Source organism: Salmo trutta, chromosome 7, assembly GCF_901001165.1.
Source record: "Salmo trutta chromosome 7, fSalTru1.1, whole genome shotgun sequence".
Taxonomy (NCBI): Eukaryota; Metazoa; Chordata; class Actinopteri; order Salmoniformes; family Salmonidae; genus Salmo; species Salmo trutta.
Window position 1 is genome coordinate 37,387,647 of NC_042963.1, and position 20,826 is coordinate 37,408,472.

Sequence of the window (20,826 nt, forward strand, 5' to 3'; positions counted from 1 at the left end):
CAATGCAGTTTTAAGAAAATAACAAAAAAAAAGTAATAGATAAGAATAACAAATAATTAAAGAGCAGCAGTAAATAACAATGTTCAGGGGGTACCGGTATAGAGTCAATGTGCGGGGGCACCGGTGTCAAGGTAATATGTACATGAAGGTAGAGTTATTAAAATGACTATGCATAGATAATAAACCGAGAGTAACAGCAGTGTAAAAGAGGGGAGGGGACAATGCAAATAGTCTGGGTAGCCATTTGTTTAATTGTTCAGCAGTCTTATGGCTTGGGGGTAGAAGCTGTTTAGAAGCTTCTGGGAGGTGAGAACAGTCTATGAATCGGGTGGCTGGAGTCTTGGACTATTTTTACGGCTTGGCCCCGGTGATGTACTGGGCCGTACGCACTACCCTCTGTAATGCCTTGCGGTCGGAGGCCGAGCAGTTGCTTTACCAGGCAGTGATGCAACCCGTCAGGATGCTCTTGATGGTGCAGCTGTAAAACCATTTGAGGATCTGAGGACCCAGGCCAAATCTTTTCAGTCTCCTGAGGGGGAATAGGTTTTGTCGTGCCCTCTTCACAACTATCTTGGTGTGCTTGGATCATGTTAGTTTGTTGGTGACATGAATGCCAAGAAACTTGAAGCTCTCAACCTGCTCCACTACAGCCCCGTCGATGAGAATGGGGGTGTGCTCGGTCCTCCTTTTCCTGTAGTCTACAATCATCACCTTTTGTCTTGGTCACGTTGAGGGAGAGATTGTTGTCCTTGCACCACACGGTCAGATCTCTGACCTCCTCCCTATAGGTGGTCTCAACGGTGATCAGGCCTACCGTTGCTGTGTCATCGGCAAAGTTAATTCTGGTGTTGGAGTCGTCCCTGGCCATGGAGTAATGCGTGAACAGGGAGTACAGGAGGGGACTGAGCATGCACTCCTGAGGGGCCCCTGAGTTGAGGATCAGCGTTGCGGATGTGGTGTTACCTACCCATTCCACCTGGGGGCAGCCCGTCAGGAAGTCCAGGATCCAGTTGCAGAGGGAGGTGTTTAGTCCCAGGGTCCTTAGCTTAGTGATGCGCTATGAGGGCACTATGGTGTTGAACACTGAGCTGTAGTCAATGAATAGCATTCTCACATAGGTGTTCCTTTTGTCTAGGTGTGAATGGGCAGTGTGGAGTGCAATAGAGATTGCATGATCTGTTGGGGCGGTATGCAAATGTTGGGTCTAGTGTTTCTGGGATAATGGTGTTGATGTGAACCAGCGTTTTAAAGCATTCCATGGTTACAGGCGTGAGTGCTACAGGTCGGTAGTCATTTAGGCACGTTACCTTAGTGTTCTTGGGCACAGGGACTATGGTGGTCTGCTTGAAACATGTTGGTATTACAGACTCAGACAGGGAGAGGTTGAAAATGTCAGTGAAGACACTTGCATGCTGGGAGTACACGTCCTGGTAATCCGTCTGGCCCTGTGGCCTTGTGAATGTTGACCTGTTTAAAGGTCTTACTCACATCGGCTGCAGAAAGCGTGATCACACAGTCGCCCAGAACAGCTGATGCTCTCATGCATGTTTCAGTGTTACTTGCCTTGAAGCAAGCATAGAAGTTGTTTAGCTTGTGTCACTGGTCAGCTCTTGGCTGTGCTTCCCCTTTGTAGTCTGTAATAATTTGCAAGCCCTGCCACATCCGACGTGCGTTGGCTCCGATGTAGTACGATTCGATCTTAGTCCTGTACTGACGCTTTGCCTGTTTGATGGTTCGTCGGAGGGTGTAGCGGGATTTCTTATAAGCTTCCGGGTTAGAGTCCTGCTCCTTGAAAGTGGCAGCGCTACCCTTCAGCTCAGTCCGAATGTTGCCTGTAATCCATGGCTTCTGGTTGGGGTATGTACGTACAGTCACTGTGGGGACAACGTCATCGATGCACTTATTGATAAAGCCAGTGACTGATGTGGTCTACTCCTCAATGCCATTGTAAGAATCCCGGAACATATTCCAGTCTGTGCTAGAAAAACAGTCCTGTAGTTTAGCATCTGCTTCATCTGACCACTTTTTTATAGGCCGAGTTACTGGTGCATCCTGCTTTAATTTTTGCTTGTAAGCAGGAATCAGGAGGATCAAATTATGGTCAGATTTGCCAAATGGAGGGCGAGGGAGAGCTTTGTACGCTTCTCTGTGTGGAGTAAGGTGGTCTAGGATTTTTTCCCTCTGGTTGCACATTTAACGTGCTCATAGAAATGAGGTAAAACTGATTTAAATTTCCCTGAATTAAAGTCCACGGCGTCTAGGAGCGCCGCCTCTGGATGAGCATTTTCCTTTTTGCTTATGGCGGTATACAGCTTATTGAGTGTGGTTTTTGTGCCAGCATCGGTCTGTGGTGGTATGTAGACAGCTACGAAAAATACAGATGAAAACTAAGTAGATAGTGTGGTCTACAGTTTATCATGAGATACTTTACCTCAGGCGAGCAAAACCTTGAGACTTCCTTAGATAACGTGCACAAGCTGTTCACAAATAAAGCAGCAGTTTTTGTGACAAACCATCAGTAGAGGGGAAAATGCGGCCTTAGTGCACTCAATTGTCAGGTATGACTAGATGGACCTCTTGTTTTGCCTGAACCATGTTGACTGTGTTGTCCCATTGTAGAAGAGATGGCCACCTACCTGCGCTATGTGCGGCGGTTGGACTTCTTTGAGAAGCCCGACTACGAGTATTTGAGGACTCTGTTCACCGAGCTGCTTGAGCGCAAAGGATACACCTTTGACTACACCTACGACTGGGATGGCAGACCGATTGTGAGTAGCTAGCGTTCATGTGCTAAATAGCATAAGTGTAGTCTCACGTACAACAGTCATATAGCAGCTGTTGAAAGACTGGAGTAAATGTGCTGATTAGCAGCAGCTTGTTAACTGTTCAGTCCTGTATGTTTTTGTATAACATTTTGTGTATTATACATATTGTGTGACTACCATAGTTGGGAAATCAAAAGTAGAAAGTAAATTTAACACAAGTGAAAGAATTGTAAAAAACATTTCCTTGAGACTTTTTGTCACTCTCTTTCTCTCGCTTTCACTCTCTCTCAGCCTACTCCGGTGGGGGCTGTCAACGTGGACTCGGGTGCGTCTGCCATCACGAGAGAGAGCAACGCTAACAGAGACAGGCCCTCTCAGCAACAACCCCTACGGAACCAGGTAAACACAGTAGTATCACTCAGCAGTTCACTTCAGCTCTGCCTGTTTATCTGAAAAAGCTAATAATTTCCAGAAAATCTACTGGAATCAACAAATTCATGAATATACAAATCCTCATGAAAAAAATTTGCATGGTTCTAGTCAATACTATTTCCACTCCTGTCAGTTGTTTTGGACATGGAATTTCTCAATAGGAGAGCCAATTCCTAAATTGAAGAAGATTGAAATGGTTTTGGTCCCCACCTTACCTGCCACATGGACAATGAATAAGTATAGCTTGCTTGAACACCTTATATTTGTATAAGTGACCTACTGTAGAATTAGTTTCAATGCTATGGAGTTGCATGACTTATGATTATGGGTTTGGGATTGTCTAAATACATCACCTTAGCTCTCAACAAGCTTTACAGTTTACACTACAGTAAATCCAACACCATTTAAATTTGTACAATTTTAAGTAGAACGAGTAGTAGTGTATATAGTTTTTTTCCAACTGGGTGGCTTTGCTTATGCTCCACACACTTCGAGCTTTCCTCTCAAATGTTTTTTCCGTTGGTTTGGTGCCATATGGCTTGATTTTCTAACAGTTCTAGTAAAAATAATATTTATCCGCTTTTGGAAAAAACCGAAGCTAAAGGAGCTTTCAGGTCGAAGTTAGCACTTAGCACCTAACAAGCTGATCTTTTAGATGAGTTGCTGTTGGCACCAAAATACCTCATCCATCTCCGCCTCTGCCTGGCTGTGTTCAACCGGAAAGAGGCATGGAGAGACGCAAAAGGAATTTCACAACTGGAAGTCCTCCAGCTATTGCTCCCAACAGGCAGTGAAGCTTGTCTCAAATTTGATTGGCTGCAGCTAGAGTAGTTCTGCGTGAGTGAGTGAGTGAGTGAGTGAGTGAGTGAGTGAGTGAGTGAGGCGCTGCGGCGCTGTGCCCAGGAGTCCCAGACTTATCTCTAATCATTGCTTCAGCACTGAACAACAACCCACCTGTGTCTCCATTGGTGCTCCAGTATGTGCCAAAAGGGATTGTAAGAGCAAGATGGAGAGACAGAGGGACGAGGAAGGAATTGAGATGGACGGGGGATTTAGGTAGAGGGAGAAAGAGGAAAGCGATGGAAGGTGAATATGGCAGAGTGGACTTAAAGAAGAGAACTAGAGGTAGAAAAAAGGAGAAATGAGAGGGGGAGACAAAGGAAACATCCTTGGTTTTGAGTAAGTCGACGCATATCACCCCATCAGTCTCTCCAAGCATGAGTCGTTTTATTGAGCTAGGACCCGCAATACAGGACATGACAACCAGTCTGAAATGAACTCGCAGTAATTACCAGTTGAACGCTCCCAGACTGCGTAAGACCCCTGCCAAAGCCCCCTGCAACAACTTTATTAGTAGCTAATCCCTCAATGTCCTGTCCCGTGCAACCTGTCCTGTCCAGGGGAACAGTGATAAAGCAGCGCTTGCTGGCCCAGACTTCTCAATCAATGCAGCCAGGACAAAGAAACAATGCAAGTCTCTTAGGAAAGCCACCAGGGTTATAAAATATGGTAATACAGAAAAAGATGTCAAAGATACATACAGGGTTTCTTATAACTGTCTAAAAACGTTTTTCTTTAAAATCACAAATCAAATTGTTAAGGTAGACTCAGCCATATGAAGTAGATTGTGGGTCAATTTCTGCAACAACTTAGTGTTGAAACATGAGGCTCTTCTCCGCTGTTTTGGTCCCGTGGCTACTACGCGGCCCCTGCGTGAAGCGAACCTGTGCACATGCGCAGATACTGTATGAGAGTGAAGTGTTGCATGTCGCTCATCTCGATATCGGCGATGCTGCTCGGGGCAACGTCATTTTGCTGAGTCTACCTTTTAAATTTCAAATTTTCAATTACTTACACGTATTCCCAGCTTCGCCACGCGTCTCACCTCTGTTTTTCTTTGTTTTCCTGCATTGCATGGCCTGTTGGCACCTGCTGCTCTCACTCACTTGCACCGCCCACCCACATCTCGCTCTGCCCATCCGCCTCCCCAACCAACCAGACGGCAGCATCAGACCGCAGAGGGGCATGGGATGCACAGCCCCACCGGCAGACAAACTCCTCCTACCTGAGCAGCTCCCATCTGGCCGCAGACAGGCATGGGGGCTCTGTGCAGGTATACACCAACCACTGAGATACCGACTACTACTTAGTGGCTGGCTTCCAAACCAAAAAACCTGCTTCGTAGCCTATGTCCTTGATAGCCCTCTGGCCCACAGATCCGAAGGGACGTAAAAGATGAAAGCAATATGCCAGAAACTATTCATTGGTGGGGCTCTCTCCACATTGCTTTCACCCGCTCTTTGCTCTTAAGATGGATGTTGTACTGTGTGTTCGAAGGTGTTCCACATGCTGATGATCAACAGCAAAGGCTGTTCAACATGTTGTGTTCAGGAGCAAGACAGGGAGGGACCAGATTTTTCATAGCAGCATGCAGACATTTAGTCTGAGAAGGAGGCAGACGGAGAGACCGGTTCACAAGGCCCACCAGACACATGTTCACTCACACACTCGAGCAAGATCCTTTCCCATTAAGGGAGACCTGGAGTAGAGGTAAAGGCTAATGAGCCACATAAATTATGCCACACATGGATGTCTGGAAGTGGCTAAACTGTATGGAGGGAAATCAGTAACTTCACTTTAGTTTATATTTCTGTCATGAGGGCCTACGTATTACTGTCATATTTGTGACTGAACGGGCAAGATGTCGTAAGCAGTCATTACAGAGCTGATGTCATAACAGCTTATGACAACTGGTATTATGCTTACTTGAAACTATTAGTTGTAGTTAAGATAAATGGCTAGCATAGCTTTTCAAAATTCGCCGATAAATTGGTCCACATGGATAAACTAAAGGCATAGAAACCGTAAATTACTTGTTAACAGGAAATACATGAATTTCCATGACAGAATTAAAAAGTCATTTTGGACTTTGAAATACATTCAACTTAAGTTACATATCACACAATATTTTGAACATCAGAGTGACCTTGAGGGAATCTTATATGAGTCAGAAAATAATGTTCATATGATAGGTTAGATATTCAGTGAGGGAAGAAAGTATTTGATCCCCTGCTGATTTTGTACGTTTGCCCACTGACAAAGAAATGATCAGTCTATAATTTTAATGGTAGGTTTATTTGAACAGTGAGAGACAGAATAACAACAAAAAATCCAGAAAAACGCATGTCAAAAATGTTATAAATTGATTTGCATTTTAATGAGGGAAATAAGTATTTGACCCCCTTTCAATCAGAAAGATTTCTGGCTCCCAGGTGTCTTTTATACAGGTAGCTCGTTACCTGTATAAAAGACACCTGTCCACAGAAGCAATCAATCAGATTCCAAACTCTCCACCATGGCCAAGACCAAAGAGCTCTCCAAGGATGTCAGGGACAAGATTGTAGACCTACACAAGGCTGGAATGTGCTACAAGACCATCGCCAAGCAGCTTGGTGAAAAGGTGACAACAGTTGGTGCGAATATTTGCAAATGGAAGAAACACAAAGGAACTGTCAATCTCCCTCGGCCTGGGGCTCCATGCAAGATCTCACCTCATGGAGTTGCAATGATCATGAGAATGGTGAGGAATCAGCCCAGAACTACACAGGAGGATCTTGTCAATGATCTCAAGGCAGCTGGGACCATAGTCACCAAGGTCCCCCTGCTCAAGAAAGCACATATACATGCCCGTCTGAAGTTTGCCAATGAACATCTGAATGATTCAGAGGACAACTGGGGGAAAGTGTTGTGGTCAGATGAGACCAAAATGGAGCTCTTTGGCATCAACTCAACTCGCCGTGTTTGGAGGAGGAGGAATGCTGCCTATGACCCCAAGAACACCATCCCCACCGTCAAACCTGGAAACATTATGCTTTGGGGGTTGTTTTTCTGCTAAGGGGACAGGACAACTTCACCGCATCAAAGGGACGATGGACGGGGCCATGTACCGTCAAATCTTGGGTGAGAACCTCCTTCCCTCAGCCAGGGCATTGAAAATGGGTCGTGGCCCAAAACACATGGCCAACGCAACAAAGGAGTGGCTCAAGAAGAAGCACATTAAGGTCCTGGAGTGGCCTAGCCAGTCTCCAAACCTTAATCCCATAGAAAATCTGTGGAGGGAGCTGAAGGTTCGAGTTGCCAAACGTCAGCCTCATTGACTTGGAAAAGATCTGCAAAGAGGAGTGGGACAAAATCTCTCCTGAGATGTGTGCAAACCTGGTGGCCAACTACAAGAAACATCTGACCTCTGATTGCCAACAAGGGTTTTGCCACCAAGTACTAAGTCATGTTTTGCAGAGATGTCAAATACTTATTTCCCTCATTAAAATGCAAATCATTTTATAACATTTTTGACATGCGTTTTTCTGGATTTTTTTGTTGTTATTCTGTCTCTCACTGTTCAAATAAACCTACCATTAAAATTATAGACTGATAATTTCTTTGTCAGTGGGCAAACGTACAAAATCAGCAGGGGATCAAATGCTTTTTTTCCCTCACTGTATGTTTGTATTTGGAGTAGGGGAAAAACATAATTTTTAAAATAAACTAATACAAAATTGAGTTAGCTAGCAGTAGACCTAGCCAACATGCATACATGAGTAACAGTTTTATGTGACTCGTGACAGTGTTAAGTTGGTTGTCACAAGATGTTATCATGACACTTTGGGCTATAGTATGATCATGACAGTGTTTTGTTAACCTTACGACGCAATGGCAATGTTGGCATTTGGTATTTTTCTGTTTTAGTCATCTTAGCAGAATTATCTTTATTTTTGCATGACTGATATAACTTTTTTCCCATGTGCCTCAGGTGGTCAGCTCCACCAATGGGGAGCTGAATGCCGATGACCCAATGACGGCCCACTCCAACGCACCTATCGCAGCGCAGGCCGAAGTGGATGTGGTGGAAGAGGCCAAGTACGTTTCTGCCGCTTTTTATTCTGTCGTAGCTCACTCTCTCTCCCCATTTTTGCTTGGTCATCTGTCCCTTTCGAGCGCACTTCGTTTTTTAGTTGTAATCAAATCACATTTTATTTGTCACATGCTTCGTAAACAAGAGCGGACTAACAGTGAAATACTTACTTTCGGGCTGTTCGCAACAATGCAGAGAAAGAAAAGAGAAATAATAGAAATGTAAAACACTGAATAATATGCTGAACGGAAATATAAACATGCAATGATTTATGATTTTACTGAGACACAATTCATATAAGGAAAACAGTCAATTGAAATAAATGTATTCAGCCCTGATCTATGGATTTCACATGAATGGGAATACAGATATGCATCTGTTGGTCACAGATACCTTTAAAAAAAAAAAAAAAGTAGGTGCGTGGATCAGGAAAGTAGTCAATATCTGGTGTGACCACCATTTGCCTCATGCAGCACAACATATCTCTTTCGCATAGAGTTGATCAGGCTGTTGATTGTGGCCTGTGGAATGTTGTCCCACTCCTCTATTGGCAGGAAACATTGGCAGAAACATGCTCAATGGGTGACATGTTTGGTGAGTATGCAAGCCATGAAAGAACAGGGACTTTTTCAGCTTCCAGTAATTGTGTACAGATCCTTGCGACATGGGGCCGTGCATTATCATGCTAAAACATGAGGTGATGGAGGTGGATGAATGGGACGACAACGAGCCTCAGGATCTCGTCACGGTTTCTCTGTGCATTCAAATTGCCATTGATAAAATGCAAGTTTGTTTGTTGTCCATAGCTTATGCCTGCCCGTACCATAACCCCACCGCCACCATGGGTTCCTCTGTTCACAACGTTGACATCAGCAAACCGCTCACCCACACGACGCCGTATACGTGGTCTGCCGTTGAGGCCGGTTGGATGTAGCAGCAGCATATGTGATGAGTAAAAAAAGTTTGTGCAATGCTGATAGTCCAGTTAGCTATTTGGTTAACTATTTAACTAACTATTTAGCTGTCTTATGGCTTGGGGGTAAAAGCTATTCAGGGTCCTGTTGGTTCCAAACTTTGTGCATCGTTACCGCTTACCGTGCGGTAGCAGAGAGAACAGTCTATTACGGGTGGCTGAAGTCTTCAACTATTTTTAGGGCCTTCCTCTGTCACCGCCTGTTGTAGAGGTCCTGGATAGCAGGGAGCTCTGCCCCAGTGATGTACTGGGCCGTACGCACTACCCTCTGCGCAGCACCTTCCGGTCGGATGCCAAGTAATTGACATACCAAGTGGTGATGCAGCCAGTCAAGATGCTCTCAATGTAGACATTGTTGAGGATCTGAGGGCACATGCCAAATCTTTTCAGCCTCCTAAGGGGGAAGAGGCATTATTGTGCACTCTTCACGACTGCGTTTGTGTGTTTGGACCGTAATAGATCCTTAGAGATGTGGAAACTGAGGAACTTGAAGCTCTCGACTCTCTTCACTTCAGCCCTGTCCATGTGAATGGGGGCATGCTCGGCCCTCCATTTCCTGTAATCCATGATCAGCTCCTTTGTCTTGCTGACGTTGAGGAAGAGGTTGTCCTGGCACCACACTGCCAGGTCTCTGACATCCCTATAGGCTGTCTCGTGGTCGTAGGTGATCAGGCCTACCACTGTCGGCAATCTTAATGATGGTAATGGAGTCGTGGGTGAACAGGGAGTACAGGAGGGAACTAAGCACACAACCCTGAGGGGCCCCTGTGTTGAGTGTCAATGTGATCGATGTGTTGTTGCCTACCCTCACCACCTAGGTGCGTCCCGTCAGGCAGTCCAGGATCCAGTTGCAGATGAAGGCCATGTCCAGGCTTTCAAAGCATTTCATGGCTACAGATGAATGTTACAGGTCAATAGCCATTTAGACAGGTTACCTTGGCGTTCTTGGGCACAGGGACTATAGTGGTCTGCTTGAAACGTGTAGATATTACAGACTGGGTTAGGGACAGGTTAAACATTTCAGTGAAGACATTGAAGAAATGTATTGGAAGACGATTTATGATAGTGGTATTTTGGGTAATTTCTTTACTATAACTCTTGCTCAGTCCATGAGATTGACTAACTGTCCAATTCCAACCAGTTTGAAGTACTGTGAAAGCGTATGAGATGTAAGAAATCAAACTGCCTGAGCTGGGATAAAATCATGTCCAAACAAGTTGTCTCTTGTGGCAGGAACCTGTCGGGACCGGGTGGTAAACTGATAATCTGCAACAAACCATCTTTTGGTTGTTAGTTTCAATTATGATACATGGGGCAAAATTCTTAACATTTCTGATTATCTGAATTATTTTAATCTGAAAATATACTTTCTACCTAAAACAAAAAAGAACAAAATTCCCCTCGTATACTTTCACCTTTCTCTTTGTTTTAGTTTCTCTTGCATGAACTGTGATGATTGTACTTTCCCCCACTTTGCCCAGCCACACTCTTACGTGTGTGTGTGTGTGTGTGTGTGTGTGTGTGTGTGTGTGTGTGTGTGTGTGTGTGTGTGTGTGTGTGTGTGTGTGTGTGCGTGCGTGCGCATGTGGTTCTACCTTGCACAAGGACTATCCTGCATCGTTGTCTCGATCTCTGTACAGTATTAATCTGTCTTTTCTCCTCACACTCTCTCTGTAGCTGCGTGAAAATGCTCAACCTGTGGTGAGTCCCACTCCCATACACATCAGCCATTCAAAGGGAGTGGACCAGACTAGCACTAAACCAATACCACCAGACTAGCGCCAGACAACATATCCAGCACTGTGTTGGTTTCTTGGCTTCACCCTTGACATTCCATTAAACAAATAACAATGTTGCTTTCATATTGGATTTGAGGCTTCTCACATGGAGTGACTAATATCCTTTTCACACTACTAAGAGGAGCTGAAGTATGATTATGTAGCTCAACTGGAAAGACTCAGGCCAAAGCCACACAGTGCTCGTCTCCGTCAAGAACAGATTTGTGATGGCATTCGTATGGGGTTCACAAAGAACTGCAACGTTGGTTATACAGTTACCTGCCTGCAACCTTGTTCGATCTAATTGTTGAGCATTACGGAAACGTTTTGTGCCAGCTGGGTAGCATACAGTCTGGGTTTATTCCCTCCCCATCACATGCTCGCTCTCTTCTCACGTCACACTCTCGTACTCCATTTTTATAACTGTTAAATGTTGACATTAATTACATATTTGAAGTTGAGTAAGTTTGGAGCGATTGCAGCATAATATTGAGAGCTATAGATTGTCAAGTAACTTTCCTCTTCTGTCTCTTAATCCTTTCTCTTCAGGTGTTGTTGCTTCTTCAAGCGAAAACGGAAGAAGAACACTCCACGGCAGAAATGATCTCCTGCTACCCTGTCCGGTGTCGCTGAGCGAGTTTGGTTTTAAGGAAACTAATGAAGGGACATTTCTGGGAGGGAGTTGGGAGAGAGACTTGTTATAACAAGAGAAATGGGATTCTTACTGACCTGGACCTACTGAATGGAACTACTATACACATGAAGACCTTGGCCACAAAGTCCTTTCTTTTCTTTCCTTCTCGGTGGCTGAATGGATGAATGACTAAATTTGACTTTTGACCTTTCCTCTGGATACTGGAGGACGCCTGAGGACATCTCTTCATCTGCCCCAGTTTTTTTTCTTTCTTTTGCTCAAGCGGAGATCAAAAGTCAAGTCTTCCCCTCCATTTCTCTTTTCGGGCGTGAGGAGACCAGTCTATAGACCTACCACCTTTCTCTTTCTTTCTCGTGTGTCTCTCCTCTTTCTCTCACCAAACCCACTCACATCCACAGTAAAAGCCGGTCTTAAGCTGTCCCTTTTGCTTTTTGTTCCTGCATATTTATGTCTGTACATACGTAGGTGTGGATGTTTGTTTGAATGTGTGAATGTGCCCTAATGGCTAATTGGTTCATATGCCACGAAGCTCCTCCCACTCAGCCCTGTTTGACTGTCTTGTGAAGAAGGCATTATAGAGGATGCTTCCTAGTCCTGAAGTAACCTTGCTCCAACCCTAGACACCTCCATGGTCCCTTGTAGATTTGCAAAGATGCCACAGATTATTTTGAATCTATCAAGAAGGGTCTGCAGGTTGATTTGGGATTGGCATAAGTAGTCAAAGCAGAAAGAAACTGTAGAAAAGGAGCGAACACCAAAAGAAGCACTTTTCTAATGCATCCTTACCAGAAAAAATCCTGATGTGTACCAATTCACCTCTCAACAATCACTAAATTTGCCTGCTGCCTCCATATTTGTGTTAAAAACAATTGTGCTAATTTCAATGATATGCAAGAAAAATGTTAGACCGCAGCGAGTGACCAAAGGGATGTGTGTGGACAGAGGCACTATTATGTTACCAGATTTAGATTTAACTGAAAATGATTTGTATTCTAGATCCATATTTGATGCACTGGTCATTATTACCCACCCACTCCTTTTCAGCTTTTCAATTTCAGGCCAATTGTAAAAAATTGGGGGGGGGGAGATTATCACCAATAGATCTGTTATGAGTTGCATTTTGCATTGCTTTTGGTAACATTGCCGGTACCTGTAAACTGGTCCCTGTTATCCACAAACACCTATCTTTGTGTCTGTGTGGATTTAGGAAAAGTTGCTTCCAAATGCTGATCTAAGGTCAGTTGTCGATTTTTCATTTATTTATTTTTTTTTCCTCCCAATGGATTGGGCTAGAGTGAACTGACACCAGATGTACACTTTAGGGTGGCTTCTACCTCCAGTCTGTCTGTTTGTGTACTGAATCTAGGACAAGGAGAACAGACTTGGCTCTCCTATTGATTTAGATGCTACTGCTCCTCCTGCTGGCCTTATCATGTAATGCCTTAATCAGACCACCTCTCTTCAGAGCCTTTCAGGATAGGCATCTGTTCACTGCAACAACACACCAGCCAATAAGAAGACAAATCTGGTTCCTATATAGCAGTGTTGCTCAACTGGATTCCTGGGGTACCGTATGGTGTTGCATATTTTTGTTCTAGCCCAGCCCGAACACCTGAATCAACTAATTACAGGTTTAATGATTAGTTGAGTATTATTTTTGAATCAGGTGTGTTTGCTGGGCTAGAACAGAAAATGGAGCTGTGCTGCGGTGTGGACGATCAAGACCTGGACTTAAGAAATGGAAGCTGTAGAGAGGGAGACTATACAGCTGCCTCAATGCCCCTTAGAGGTCAAAATGATTTAGCCTGTGGAAATGGTTGCGTTTTAGGAGATGACACTGGTCTCACTTTAAATCAATTTTAGCGCAGACAAGGTTGAGAAAGCAGAATTTGAAGATTTCAAATACAGGAACCTCAATTATTTTTCCTCTAAGGTCATCAGAGTGAAAGGAAGTGAAGGGCCTTTTTTTATTCTTCAGATATGCTTATTTGTGTTCCTCTGCAGTCAAAACATTTGAGGTTGTGAAATGCTACATTTTACAATAATATTCTACCCTCTTGGTAAACCTCAGTGTTTACTCCTGAGTGGTTATCTTGTCTGTTTTCAATTTATTTGGTTTTGTGTTGTCAATGTGAACTGAAAATGTATGATGTCCTGTAATTTGTATTTTTTTTAATCATTGAATGATCTTGCTTTTTCATGGGGGGAAAGTATTTAAACAGCGATTGAGTGCACTACTTATTTTGTACCTACTGTTGACTGTAGTTAGAATGCCAGTCTCGCTCTCTACCATCTAGATACTATCCACTGTTTCACTTGTGTATTATGGAAATGGTGGAAAGAACTCTGTGGCTTTGAGTCAAGGCTGGAGGAATTGTCCATTTCCTTATGCTTCTATTGAATAACTCCCTTGTACACACAGACACACAGGCTTGTGTGATACGTTCCTATGATACGTTTTTATCTTTGGAGTCAGTTCCCTAGTTGTCTTTTATAGGGATGGACAAACAAAAGCTATGTATATTTTTGAGTAAGTTTATTTTTTATTATTTTTTTGTGCTGTGTGCAAATGTCGTATTCTTCCTTGAAAGTGTATGTCTTGAGTAAGTATCTCTGCAGTTTAAATTATTTCAAATGTACTTGAATTGAAAGATGTGGGACGAGTCTTAGTCAAGTAGTGGAATGTCAGGATTTACTCAAATGCCATTGTCTGACTAAATTATGTGCTTGTGAGTGATCTTAATTCATGGATTTGTCAGTTGATTCACCCACCTATCATTCAGACTTTTACACATTGCTGCTGACCACACCAGGATAATTCTGAACTAGGTAAAAGGCTTAAGCTGTGGTGTCGCTCTCCTTCTCTTGCTCTCTCCATTTCTCTCTCCTTCACCTTGTTGTTTTTGCTGGCTTCCTCCCTTCCTTGAAGTAATAAGTGATATAATGTGACAGTTGAAAGAAATGGCTTTTCCCTTATGGATTTCACCTGTCTAGTCATGTCCAATCAGTGATTACTTGAAGGAAGAGGGAAAGGACTGTATTTATCCCAGGCCTTTTGACTTTCTATGACCCTGGTGCAGCATGGAGGTGCTGACCCCAGGGTTTCTTGAGAGGACAGAGGATGTATTTTCCGCTAGTTACCACAGCCATATTGTCAAAATTGGCTATATTGTAAAAATGCATTACACTTTTTGGTCTTAATTTAAGATTAGTGTTAGGTATAATATTAGCAGTGTGGTTAGAGGTAGGTTTAAAATTACATTTTTAAGAATGTAAATCATAGAAGTAGGGGTGTTTATGACTTTGTGGCTAGGGTAACTAGTGAAGAACAGTGGCTTATTCACCGGAGTCCCACACGCCCCTTGATGGCAGTATATATTTGCCCATGCAGCCTTCTGATCCCACTGTGGGTAATTTTGACGCTGCACATTCCTATTTCTCCATGACATGTTAACACAACCTCCTCCGATGGCAGGGTTTGTTTGAGATGTCACTCACTGTATCAGGATGCGCTGACTATGAAATGTATACCTCAAGAGAAAAGCCATTACTGTCTCTAGTACACACACACACTTTTTGTTCTCTCATCTCAGTCTTTGCTCCCCAGTGCTAGCTTCATGACCTCTAACCTTCCTCTGGTGCCAAGTGTGCTGAAATGTTAACATGTTGTAGACATGAGCCCTATTCTCTGCTCTTAAGATGGTGCCATTTTAGGCACTGGCATTTGGTGGGTTAGCTGTATCATTGCAAGTGCTTTTGGAGAAAACATTCAGAAATATTTTGTTTTTTGCCATGTTATTGCTTACCTGCTGTCTTCCCAGGCCGTGCTTGTGTAACAACCATACCATCTCAGAATTGGTATGGTTGCGCATTTCTGACATTGCATAAAAGGTCTTATTTTGCTTTAGATCATTTACGTGACTAAGAATTCATGAGGCTTCTACTACAGTAATATTGCTTATGATTACAGATTATAATTTCTTTCATTAAGTATTCTTGACCTGCTTTTCTTGCTTGATCCCAACAACCAAAGTTATTGTTTTGGCATCCTTGTTTTCTTGTCATTGTACTTCCTTTTTATTAATGGAACCACTTACTTTAATACATACTTGAAATGTTTTGCCACAGTTTGTGCAACATGTACATATGTACAGTCACCTCTAAATGATCTCGATGCTACAGGGGGGCATGACTTTGTACCCCCTCCATCAGCAACTAGAAGACGACACTGAGTCAGATGGCTTTGACCAGTTGTATCCTCGTCATGCCTTCTCCATCTAGGGGTAGATTAATTCAACCTGAGGTTTTCTCATTGGCTTTAAGCACAATGTTATTGTACTGGTATGCTTTGTGTATTTAAAGAATACTATCTTGCTTGAATGAAACTGGTCCATCAGGGCCTTAACGACCATTTTCATCGTTGCTGGTTCCTTTTTCATTCTCACTGTCATTCCAGACAATCTCTCCACTTCCTCAGTGTTGGAGAGACCATTTATCGATGGTTGCTTGCAGTTGTCCACAGAAATGTGTAGGGCACGAGCTGCAAAGACTGCTCAAGTGAGGTAGACTTTTTCCGACATTACGTTCAGAGTTGCTTAAACTGTAGACCTCCAGTGGTTAGAGACAAGACTGCAATATTGTACTGATTATTTTCAATTGTAAATTATGTAAAGTTGATTATGTTCAAATGGGAGTCTATTTTCTTGATCCGTTTTTCTTTTCTCCCTCTTCAAAGCTGTCTCCTGTTCTGGTAATAGTTTCAAAGCTATCAATATGAGTCAAGTATTAAAATTGTATTATGAATATTACTGTGTTGAAACATGAATGTTACTTCAAAATGTATTTGAATGCTTTAATCTGGTTAAGGGCTCCAATTGTGAAAAAAAACTTTTTTTTTCAGGTTTTTGAATTCCTTTTCTTTTTTTCTTTTTACGGAAAGAAACAAGGTCTAGACTCTTTCTGTCTTAAAATGCCTACCCCCCTCGCCCCCAGAAGCCTCAAGTGAAATGTGTCTTGGGACCTTTCCAAAATCTTACTTTTTATTCCCTCCTAACTTAAAGGGAAAACCACGTTTGCACCCTTTTTTATGTCAAATAAATCTCTCTTAACCTTTACTCTTGGCCCTGTGTTTCCTTAAGTTTGAGGTCTATTTGGATTCTTAAATAAACTTTGTAGTTTCATTTGATGAGGACACAATGTGTTATAATATTTTATATAGCTGCCTTAATTTTATTTAACTAGGCAAGTCAGTTAAGAACAAATTCTTATTTTCAATGACGGCCTAGGAACAGTGGGCTAACTGCCTGTTCAGGGGCAGAACGACAGATTTGTACCTTGTCAGCTCGGGGATTTGAACTTGCAACCTTTCGGTTACTAGTCCAAAGCTCTAAGAGTGCTAATTGGGATTCTTAATAAATACAAATTTCCTGACAGGCCGCCAGTTGGTGAGGTTAGGCAATAACGCTTCCGCCACGCTGATTCTCCACACGGGTGCCCCCCAGGGGTGTGTGCTCAGCCCTCCCCTATACTCCCTGTTCACCCATGACTGCGTGGCCACGCATGACTCTAACTCAATCATCAAGTTGGCTGACAACATGACAGTGGTAGGTCTGATTACAAACAATGACGAGATGGCCTACAGGGAGGAAGTTCGAGCCCTTGCGGAGTGGTGCCAGGAAAATAACATATCCCTCAACAAAACAATGGAGCTGATCATGGACAACAGGGAGCACCATCCTCATCAACGGAGCCGCAGTGGATAGGGTCAAAAGCTTCAACTTCCTTGGCCTGCACGTCACTAAGGACCTGAAATGGTCTCACCTGTTTTGCATGTTATTTTGGAATTAATGTGTCACATATCAGTTTGCAAACGAAATAAAGACAAATGTATTGAGTGAATAAAGTCGCATACAAACATGGTCTCTTGCTTTCTAAAGGCAGGTGTTTCAGCCTAGCTCAGTGCTTTCTGTGGTGGAGGGGCAGACAGTGGAAAATACAGAGCGTACGCATTGGTAATCTTCTCTAGTTGCGCCGTGATTGGCTCAGTGTTCTATCACTCATGGGGACACTAGGTCATTGCAGAATCTGCAAGGAGAGCTTGAAAATTCAAGCCCCTTGGGTGCTGCCATAGATTTACATTAGAAGTACCTGTCCAAGAAGGGTCAAGGTCATTGGCCACAGATAAAATCACATTATAGCTACCATAGCTAGACGAGCAGTCATCATTGTGAATCACGTCGACAATCTACTGGCAAAGCAATCACTATTTTGCTTCCCCTGCATGCTATTTGGTGGAGAGGATTTGTGGTTCAAGTCTGGGTTTAAGAATTTAAAACATCTGTCTGAAAGGGTCTCTTCCAAGCTTAAAATGATAAACATTCACACGCAACACCATGGGACAGAAAAGGTTGAATACATTGGCCATGCTGTCAATCCAGCGTGACTTCTGCCGAGTTCAAGACAACTTGGAACTCGGGGGAAAAAACAGTTTGAACTGTCATCCAACTCAGAATACAAGTCGGGAACTCTGGCCTTTTTCTAGAGCTCTGACCTGAAGATCACCGATGTCATGATTCGACCTTGTTTGTCTTGAAAACACCATAAATCCAGAGAATGACAGACTTTGATCACAGTATTTGCCCACGAAGGACCGCAACACCACCTTCCTGTTCAAGTGAGCACAGCACAACAACGCTGAGTCCAAAAATGTCTTGCATGCTGCTTCATAAATGTAATATGCCAGGGAGATATGTATTCTGTAGCTAAGAAAGTAATACTAAGTGAATGTTGTGTAGTAAGATGTTAGTAGCCCATGTGCCTCACCCTAATAATTTGGTTTATTTACCCCTCTTAATTTCGCCTACTGTTCTAACTTGGTGGTGCACATGTAGTCTATAACCGGTTTTAGAGAAATGTAATCATTGAATATTGTAAGAGCTTTCCTTGTCTGCTTATATGCCTCATTTATTTATCCTACGGTTCTGACTTGGTGTACAGGGAGAACACTAAGAACGGCCCATGTTTTGATTTCTGTTGCTGTACATTTCAAAAGTGCTAAACAAGTAGTTATATTGACTAACGTTATGTCCGTCCTAGCTGCTCAATGTCTTAATCGAAATTATAGATTGCCTATTATCCGCTTGTTCTCCCCTTATGCCATAGTTTGTACATCTCAATTGTCATTAGAAACCACATTTGTTCAAGCAAGTCAGCCATATCAGCTATGTTTTTCTTAAAGGCAGTAAATGAGAATGAATTAACTGTTTCACTGCCAGACAAGGCTCCGTTGATAGCCAGGTGTAGCAGTGGTAAGGTGTTGGGACAGCTTTATGAAGGCCCTAACAGTTTGTGGGCACCGTTTGTCACTGTTATAGTGCAATTAATGCATTGTTTAGTGTTGTTACATGATAAAATCGCCACTTAATACTTTATTACTTTATATATATACAGGGGGTAACGGCACAGAGTCAATGTCAATGTGCGGGGGCACAGGTGTTGAGGTAATTGAGTTAACATGTACATGTAGGTAGAGTTATTAAAGTGACTATGCTTGGCCCCTGTGATGCACTGGGCCATACGCACTACCCTCTGTAGTGCCTTGCGGTCAGAGGCCGAGCAGTTGCCATACCAGGCAGTGATGCAACCCGTCAGGATGCTCTTGATGGTGCAGCTGTAAAACCTTTTGAGGATCTGAGGACCATTGCTAAATCTTTTCAATCTCCTGAGGGGGGAGTAGGTTTTGTTGTGACCTCTTCACGGCTGTCTTGGTGTGCTTGTACAATGTTAGTTTGTTAGTGATGTGGACACCAAGCTCATAACCTGCTCCACTACAGCCCCGTCGATGAGAATGGGGGCGTGCTCGGCCCTCCTTTTCCTGTAGTCCACAATCATCTCCTTTGTCTTGATCACATTGAGGGAGAGGGGGTTGTCCTTGAACCACACGGTCAGGTCTCTGACCTCCTCCCTATAGGCTGTCTCATCGTTGTCGGTGATCAGGCCTACCACTGATGTGTCATCAGCAAACGTGCCTGTTGTGTCATCAGGAGTCGTGCCTGGCTGTCAGTCATGAGTGAACAGGGAGTACAGGAGGAGGCTGAACACGCATCCCTGAGGGGCCCCCGTGTTGAGGATCAGCGTGGCAGATGTGTTGTTACCTACCCTTACCACCCGGGGGCGGCCCGTCAGGAAGTCCAGGATCCAGTTGCAGAGGGAGGTGTTTAGTCCCAGGGTCCTTAGCTTAGTGATGAGCTTTGAGGGCACTATGGTGTTGAACTTTGAGCTTTAGTCAATGAATAGCATTCTCACATAGGTGTTCCTTTTGTCCAGGTGTGAAAGGGCAGTGTGGAGTGCAATAGAGATTGCATCATCTGTGGATCTGTTGGTGCAGTATGCAAATTGGAGTGTGTCTAGGGTTTCTGGGATAATGGTGTTGATGTGAGCCATGATCAGCTTTTCAAAGCATTTCATGGCTACAGACGTGAATGCTACGTGTCGGTAGTCATTTAGGCGCGTTACCTTAGTGTTCTTGGGCACAGGGACTATGGTGGTCTGCTTGAAACATGTTGGTATTAGAGACTCAGACAGGGAGAGGTTGAAAATGTCAGTGAAGACACTTGCCAGTTGTTCAGCGCATGCTTGGAGTACACGTCCTGGTAATCCGTCTGGCTCTGCGGCCTTGTGAATGTTCACCTGTTTGAAGGTCTTACTCACCTCGGCTGCGGAGACTGTGATCATACAGTCGTCCGGGAACAGCTGATGCTCTCATGCATGTTTCAGTGTTACTTGCCTTGAAGCGAGCATAGAAGTTATTTAGCTTGTCTGGTAGGTTCGTGTCACTTGGCAACTCTCGGCTGTGCTTCCCTTTGTTGTCTGTAATAGTTTGCAAGCCCTGCAAAGCGTTGGAGCCGGTGTAGTACGATTTGATCTTAGTCCTTTATTGATGCTTTGTCTGTTTGATGGTTCGTCGGAGGGCATAGCGGGATTTCTTATAAGCTTCCGGGTTAGAGTCCCGCTCCTTGAAAGCGGCAGCTCTACCCTATAGCTCAGTCCGAATGTTACCTGTAATCCATGGCTTCTGGTTGGGTTATGTACTGTACGTACGGTCACCGTGGGGACGAAGTCCTCGATGCACTTTTTGATAAAGCCAGTGGCTGATGTGGTGTACTCCTCAATGCCATCGGAAGAATCCCGGAACATATTCTAGTCTGTGCTAGCAAAGCAGTCCTGTAGTTTAGCATCTGCTTCATCTGACCACTTTTTTATATACCGAGTCACTGGTGCTTCATGCTTTCATTTTTACTTGTATGCAGGAA

At 43.6% G+C, this 20,826-nt stretch overlaps 1 protein-coding gene across 6 annotated transcripts in view; it reads left to right on the forward strand.

Moving 5' to 3' along the window:
• The window catches only part of LOC115197333 (casein kinase I), a 53,221-nt gene extending 36,592 nt beyond the window's left edge, over positions 1–16,629 (forward strand). The window contains exons 9-14 of one of the 6 annotated variants that reach the window (XM_029758738.1): positions 2,620–2,768; positions 3,057–3,164; positions 5,197–5,310; positions 8,008–8,114; positions 10,760–10,783; positions 11,410–16,629. In XM_029758738.1, the coding sequence (XP_029614598.1) occupies positions 2,620–2,768; positions 3,057–3,164; positions 5,197–5,310; positions 8,008–8,114; positions 10,760–10,783; positions 11,410–11,464 (557 nt within the window). In that variant the 3' untranslated portion in view covers positions 11,465–16,629. Of the gene's footprint in view, positions 1–2,619; positions 2,769–3,056; positions 3,165–5,196; positions 5,311–8,007; positions 8,448–10,759; positions 10,784–11,409 lie in introns of those variants that run through there. The other 5 variants (XM_029758741.1, XM_029758740.1, XM_029758742.1 and 2 more) reach the window with 5 other exon arrangements.
• Positions 16,630–20,826: the final 4,197 nt, after the last annotated feature.